This window comes from Gavialis gangeticus, unplaced genomic scaffold (assembly GCF_001723915.1).
Source record: "Gavialis gangeticus isolate Ggan-Ray unplaced genomic scaffold, GavGan_comp1, whole genome shotgun sequence".
Taxonomy (NCBI): domain Eukaryota; kingdom Metazoa; phylum Chordata; order Crocodylia; family Gavialidae; genus Gavialis; species Gavialis gangeticus.
This window is the reverse complement of record NW_017729022.1, coordinates 116,589,031-116,596,626: the sequence shown is the minus strand read 5'-3', so window position 1 is coordinate 116,596,626 and position 7,596 is coordinate 116,589,031. Positions and strand designations below refer to the sequence as shown.

Here is a 7,596-nt window from a genome sequence, read left to right as displayed (position 1 = left end):
CTGCAAACAGTGCCCCAAGGGTCTCACGGGGGACTCTCACTCCCCCCCTCTGGGGCAGCAGGTCGTGGCGCTACTTCAGATCTTACATTCAACCTGCACCCAGCCTCCCAGCAGTGGAGGACTTACCAGGGTCAGGATTCACCTCTCTCACTCTGGGGCTGAGCCCCTTTGACTCGGCCCCTGGCAAAAACCTCGGCCTCAGGTGTCCGAAGACTTACCTGGACCTACTTCCCTTGCTTGGGGCTCCACATCGCCCCCCTCACTTGGGGCTCCGCAACTCTGCCCCCTCACTTGGGGCTACCATACCGCACCTCACTTTGGGCTACAAATCTTGGCCTCGTTCACTGGGGCTGCCCCCTCACTGGGGTCCTAATTTCTGCCCCCCTCACTTGGGGCTCCAGACCGCCCCCTCCCTCAGGGCCATGGGGGCTCGCTCCCCAGTGGGCTCAGGTAGCCATAGCTGTGCCTGTCCCCAAATTTCCTTCTCAGGTCTTGAACTCCCACAGGGCTCAGGTGGCCACAGCCATGCCTGGGGCCAACTTTCCCTCTTGGGGTCTCACACCCCTGCAGGGCTCAGGTGGCCTCAGCTGTGCCTGGCCCCAAGTAGCTCTGATGGTACACAAACCCACCCAAAGGTGAGGGCTAGGGTTAAGGCACCCCTACCTGCCTTTCACCGGGGTGGTAACTGGCCTTGCGTTTCCTAGGGGGCTCCTGCCCCACCAGGCCACCCACTCCCAGCAGAGTGCAGTTTTAGGTCATGCCAAGGACCAGGAACCTCCAGACCATCCCCTAAAGCTCCTCTCTTACCTCCAGATGATACCTGCAGCCGAACAATGTTGTTACCTACCCCTTCAGGCAGCAAAAATACCCTGTTTATATGGGCAGCCCTGGATCCAAAATGGCTGTCCTCATCAGGCACCTGCCGGCTGCTAGCTTCAGGCCCTTAAAGTGACAGGCACAAACAGTGCCCTGCCACACAAAGCTTAACCACATTTTAACAAAAATCCCCCCCCCATCCTGCATCATACAAATGAAATGGAAATAAAGTCTGGCCCACTCATGTATTTCTCCTTGCCCACTAGCGGATGCCAGCACAGTTTCTTACTTCTGGGGCCTCTGTTTTTCTGGCACTCTGAAACAGCGGCACTGGTCTGCTTTTCCCCTGTTCTACAGTAAGTGTCAATAGTGAACTGAATACTTTTTAGAGAAGCAGCTTGCTATCATTTTTTGTTGCAACTCCCATTTATGGTGGCTTGGAATTTACCAATAGTTTGTGACCCCTAGTTTGAAAGCTGTTCTTCTACAGCCTCAGGCCTTAAGGCCAAAGGGCTTCCATTAAAAAGAGAAACTGACATCCTAACATGTCTTTTCCTGTGCCACATCCATCAGATTAATGTAAGCAGTCAGTGTGGTAGAGGCGATATCTTTTATTAGACCAAGTAATAGTTGTAAAAAAAATGTCTTTATTTGCAAGCTTTAAGGCTCACACACCCTTCCTCGAGCAAAGGAGATTGCAAAGATTCTGACATTTTTTCCCAGGTAGAAATGAAACTTCATATTGCACAGGAGAGATGGAGGGTGGTATAAGTTCTCCTGGCTGAAAACGTTCATTTTATGCAAATTAGGTTCAGATAAAAGTTGGAGCAGTCTGTTTACCTCAAAGGTGTCTGATGGCAAGCAGGGTGTTGAATTATGCTTCTTTTGCAACTATGTAGTTGGTCTAATAAAAGATACCGCCTCTACCACTGCCTGCTTTTGCTTTTTAGACCAACACAACCACAACATTTATCCCTGAAACATGGAAGGTATTGTAATTAACCATTTTGAAATGAAAACTTCATAATTTTACAAGAAGGAAGCAAAATTCAACACCCTGAGACATGGAAGCTAACAAGACCTCCAGCCTTTTGTTTCAAGCTAAATTTGTATACTTGCAGCCTGAACACAAGAGCCTTGCTCAGGAGAACCTTTCCATCACCAGTACTCCTATGAAATATGAACCATCTTAACAAGAAAGAAGCATAATTCAACACTATGCTTGCTATCAGACACCTTTGAGGTAAATAGACTGCTCCAACTTTTATCTGAGCCTAATTTCCATAAAATGAACTTTTCCAGCCAGGAGAACTTACATAATGCTCCAGCTCTCCTGTGCAATATTCACCTTCATTTCTACATGGGAAAATTTTTACCATCTTTGTAGTCCCCTTTGCCCGAGGAAGGACATGTGAGTAGGGCTGTGCGAAACTTCGGTCTCTGATTCAATTCAGTGGAGATTCGGCCCAATTTGGTGGCCGAATCTCTGAATCTGAACTAAATCAGAGGACCCTTTAATTTCTCTGAATTGATTCGGAACCCTCCGAATCGATTTGGAGAGATTTGGACAGATTTGGCAATTTGGACATAGACACAGCTTTAAATGTTTTTTCTACATAACTCTAGGTAGCAGAGGCTCTGAATACTGCAGTGCTGGGACAGATGCAGCATCCTACAGGAGCATGGGGGGCTCCCCAGCACGCTCAGCAGCAGACCCAGAAGTGGACCAGAAGCACTACCTGTCCACTTCCTGGTCCACCGGGAAGCACACAGGGGGGGCCTCCCCACATCCCCTGGCTTGGCAACTGGTGCCTCCTGGGTCTGGGGGTGCACCCAGGGTCTCCCTGTGGCCAATCGCTGAGCCAGGGGGCACGATGGGGGGTACGGGGGCTGCGCAGTCCCTGGCATAGCCAACCGTTAGTGGACCAGAACTACTTTCGGTCTACTTCCGGGTTCACTGCTGAGCATGCTGGAGAGCCTCCTGTGCTCCTGTGGGACACTCCATCCACCCCAGCGCCACAGTGATCATGAGCTGTGCCTGCTACCTCAAGGCATGTAGAAAAAGACTTTTAAAGCTGTGCCTGTGTCCAAATCACCGATTCACCAAATCAGCATCAAAGCTTCAGATCTGGATTCAGTCAAATCAAATCAGGGGAAGTGATCCAAATCAATGGTTCGAATCACTGTCCCCAATTCAGACCGAACCTGAATTGAATAGGGCCTGTTTCACACAGCCTTACATGTGAGCCCAAAACCTTGCAAATAAAGAATTTTCTTTTGCAACTATCTAGTTGGTCTTATAAAAGATATTGCCTCTACCACACTGACTACTTTTGCTTTTTAGACCAACACGGCTACATTTACCCCTCAGATTAACCTACACACTTTCCACATTTTGATCTCCTGCATCATTTTCCAGCCCCTGCGTGACCTGCTATATCTCGTTGGTTAATTGCTTGAGGACAGGCAAGCTGAGAATAAGTTGAATAAACTAATAGGAAACCAAGAGAACAAATTGGTGTGGAGGTAGGGGCAAAACTAGTGAGAACACAATGACATAGGTCAACAAGCACATCTCAGCAGCAACAACGTTGGTGCCGTGTTGTCAGATGGAGATGGCTATGCTGAGTTAGACTCCTCAGCACCTATAAGCAATGCCTAGGGACAGTCAGATCCTTAAGAATGGGTTTTACAAAATCTAGTGAGGAGTTGCCTGAATAAACCAGTAGGATGCACCAGGATACATAGGACCTACTTGCCTTGGGGACTTTACCAGCAAAAAATGTAGGTATCAAGACAGGGGCAACGTGTAGGGGGTACACGTGGGTGCAAGTGCACCCCCTGTGCGTGGCGGTACACACCCTGCAAAAAGGCACTGCTGACAATTCGCAGCACCTGTGGGTGGTTGCTGCTCATCATCCCACTGCTGGCACCACTGGCAGTGTCTGCAGGCAGTCCATGATTGCCCCTATCTGCTGCCGGCAGTGCCTGCAGGTGGTCGTTAACCCGTGGTTGCTGCTCCCCCGCCCCCACTGCCGACAGTGCCGGCAGCATCTGTGGGAACTCCCTGCTTACTGCTGCCAGGCTCCTGCCACCGGCAGCACAGCCATACCCCCCCCAGCTGCCGGAGGCATGCGCTGTTCATGTATCAAGAGATATTAGGTGCATACGTGGTTAAGTGGAGAAAGTCATTGATATGACTTCAAAATTATACTCATCTAAATGACATCAGAATTTGGCCTGATGCCATGAGAATATGATGCAGACAGCTCAGCCTAGAAGTTCTAGGCTACAGGCTGAATGATTTAAGTTATTAATAAAAATTAAAAGTTTTTTTTCCCAGAAAAAAGGCTAGTATTTCAGACCTTTAAACTGTTGTATGTGGGGACAAAAAATCCTAAAAGAATTGGTTCTGCAGCAACTTTGTCTCATTGCAATGAGGCACAATGGACTGTAGTGCCCAGAATGCATTTTTTCATATTTCTTCATCAGAAAAAAGTGCTAATTTTTTCAATTCTCATTGGCACTGGGAAAAATTTCACATCAGTTAAGCCTACTGAATTCAATGAAATTACAAAAATGCAAAATGGGTTAAGGGAAATCAGGAGGGGATCTATCCATCAAAAAGGGAAATTTGGAGGGGAAAGGAGAAGTGACCTGCTAGTCTACCTAAAGATACAAGTGTAGAAGGCTTCTTCTTCTAAACCAGTCATGAAAAACCTGGGAAGGTTTTGGGAGGAGGCAGCTAGGGAAAGACTGGCATTGGAATAAGCAATGAATTCAGAGAAGGCACAGAGTATGGTCTTAGGTGGTGCAACCTGTGTTTTGCACAACTCAGCTTTCACATGCACACCAAATATATTAGGAGGCGTTCCTGTTAAGTTCTTGAATAGTTCTGGAATCTGAACAAAGTACCAAGTTAGGTGGGCTCAGGGTTTTATCTAAATACTTTGCATCCCTCTATTGAATATCTAGAGAGATGCCAGGTCCCAAAGAGTTCATAATCTAAGATGCTGCAAGTGATCAGGTAAGGAATGGTTTTTAAACATATGTTTTTTCCTTTTTTTTTTTTATCTTGATAGTATTGCTATCACTTTAAACAGCTGATAAGGCTTTTTCACTGCTATATGCAGTATAGACAGAATCCTCTTCTGACTGATCCTGGTTTTATACTTGTTTAACTCCACTGGCTTGTGTGGAGTCACTTGAGAGCTACAGGAGAATGACAATTGAATTTATACTAACATTCAACAGTGAGGTGCATCCAGTCGGGCATTTTATTATGTGAAACGTGTATCTTTTGGGTTCTTTTTTCAGTAATCACAATATTTAAGGGTAAAGTGGAAGAAGTTGAATTGCCTGTGGATAAAGTAGACATCATCATCAGCGAGTGGATGGGTTACTGTCTTTTCTATGAGTCAATGTTAAACACGGTCATCTTTGCCCGGGACAAGTGGCTGGTAGGTGCTCTGCATGTCATACTCCTCACTGGAGGAATGGTTGTTTATTTCCTGACTGCAAGCTTTCCCTTCCCCCCGCATCATCACCACTACTGCCCAACACAGTGACATCTCCAAGTGCTGTGTTGTAGGCTTTAAACGGAAAGATTAGCATGGGCATCTCAGTAATCTGAGAGGCCTTGCATTTTAAAAAGCTTTGCCTTTGAGTGACAGCTGGTGCAATTCAGATAGACACCATTTATCTAATGACATTGCCACAGGATGCCAAAACTTCTGAGATATTAAAGCTGATGTGACACTCTGAAGGAAAACAATAAAGGCATGCAAGGAGGTGCTTGTCTGGTTTTTGTATGTGCAGTTCAAAATGTGATGTCTTTGTCAGGTGAATAGATTACGAGATCCATTTCCCCACAATTCATCAACAGAAACCTGGAGGGCTTATGTTTCCAGACCGGGCTGCTTTGTACGTGGTAGCAATTGAAGACAGACAGTATAAGGACTTCAAAATTCACTGTAAGTATGTGTTTAATAGCATTCCTCCTATGTAATCATCTCCATGAAGATATTTGATTTGTGGCAAGAGAGTGGTCTCCCAGGTTATTTCTACTGGATGCTTTGGGTTTGAGTCATAAAGCCTGGTTTTATACCAGAGCAACTTTTATGCCCTTAGTTCTGACTTACAATGGTATAGCTGAGGAGAGAATTAGTCTCGTTGATTATGAAATCAAATAGTTGGACAAGACAACTGTTCAGACACTCCTGCAGGTGGACGTATTGAATGTGATTGGTTATTATTGCCTAGAATAATTAGAAAATGCCATGTCATTTTCAGATCTGTTCTTCATTTTAATAGGCCAGATCTTCAGCTGGGGTAAAATCAACCTAGCTCTGTTGCCTCCAGTGGAACGAGGCTCCTATATATTATATAGGGGGGAGAGAGAGAGAGAAAGAAAGAGAGAGAAAGAACGAGATCTACTGTGGTTAGTCTATAAGGTGTAAATCTACCCTGCCTTAAAGGTTCCTCTACAGTGGTCAAAGATCTATCCCAAGGATGTTAAGGCTATTGATTCCCATTCCCAGGCGTTCTGGCAATCTCAGTGCCTTTTAATACATAAGCCTCACCTGCTGATCTTAGGTTTTGCGTAATTACATCTTTTTTAGATCCAAGGGGCTTGGTTCTGATATCCCTTGAATCAAGGTAGATTAGGAGTAATTCCAGCAATACACTGCTGGAACTACATCACTTAAAACTGGGTATGAGCAAGATCAGAATGAAATTAAATGAAGTGGCTCAGTCACTTGTGAATTAAACCAGGGTCAATGAAATGAAAACATGCTTCTGATTCCAGCATCACATTCCAAGATGCAAATAGCTTTCACTCCTTGAATATCAGTCCCTTTTTCTTGGTGGGGGGGCTGGGGTTGACTCTTCCATCAGTATTTGTTTTGCAAGTATCTGGGTGCACCTGCTGAGAACAATAATCCTGCCACATTGCTGCAAGCTCCCCTCTGGCAAAGTTTTGCAAAAGGAGAAAATGTTGAGAAAGTCAAGGAAATGTGAGCACCATGTCACAAACACAATATCCAGAAAAACTCATTAGGCTGGGGGTAAAATTAAGAAACTGCATCAATAATTTAAAATGTATTCATGAATTCATGAATATGTGGTAGATCTTTTTTTTTTTTAAACAGACTGTTGCACCCTAAATAATTTTTTAATGCTAACCTAAACATGGAATTCCATGCATGTTAGAGGGAATTTTCATTTACTGCACCATTCCTTAGTGCTATTTGGAATGGATAGCATAAAAGTCTATACTTTTTACTTTGTATAGAGAAAGCATTCAGATGGTATTTGTACTATTTCCTGTTTTTAAACCAGCGAGTATAGCAGTAATTTGAGTAGAGGCATAACTGGCAGTTTTGTGCCCTGTGCACTGGCTGAGAGGGCAATGGTAGCAGCTGCTGTTTTTGCAGCCTCCTTATATTGTTGCCCAGTAGTGCTGTGCAAAGCTTTGGGTGCTGATTTGATTTGGAGGAGATTCAGCCCGATTCGGTGGCTGAATCTCTGAATCTGAATCGAATCAGGGGACCAATAAAAAGGTCCAAATTGATTTGAAGCTCTCTGAATCAATTGGGAAAAGATTCGGAGAGCTTCGATGATTCAGGCAGTCCCTGCACACTGCAGCAGGGAGCTGGAGCCGGACTTGGAGCTGGTAAGTAGGGGGAAGGGAAGGACTGGAGGAGGGGGGAGGGGACCATGGAGGGGACCGTTGCAGGCCTCATCTCCCGCCTGCTCCCCCAGCCCCCCTGGGCACCT

At 45.6% G+C, this 7,596-nt stretch overlaps 1 protein-coding gene across 1 annotated transcript in view; it reads left to right on the top strand.

Annotated features, from left to right (window-relative positions):
* The window catches only part of PRMT8 (protein arginine methyltransferase 8), a 109,733-nt gene that overhangs the window by 76,580 nt on the left and 25,557 nt on the right, over positions 1–7,596 (top strand). The window contains exons 5-6 of the mRNA XM_019515857.1: positions 5,134–5,276; positions 5,702–5,789. Of these exons, the coding sequence (XP_019371402.1) occupies positions 5,134–5,276; positions 5,702–5,789 (231 nt within the window). The remainder of the gene's footprint in view (positions 1–5,133; positions 5,277–5,701; positions 5,790–7,596) is intronic.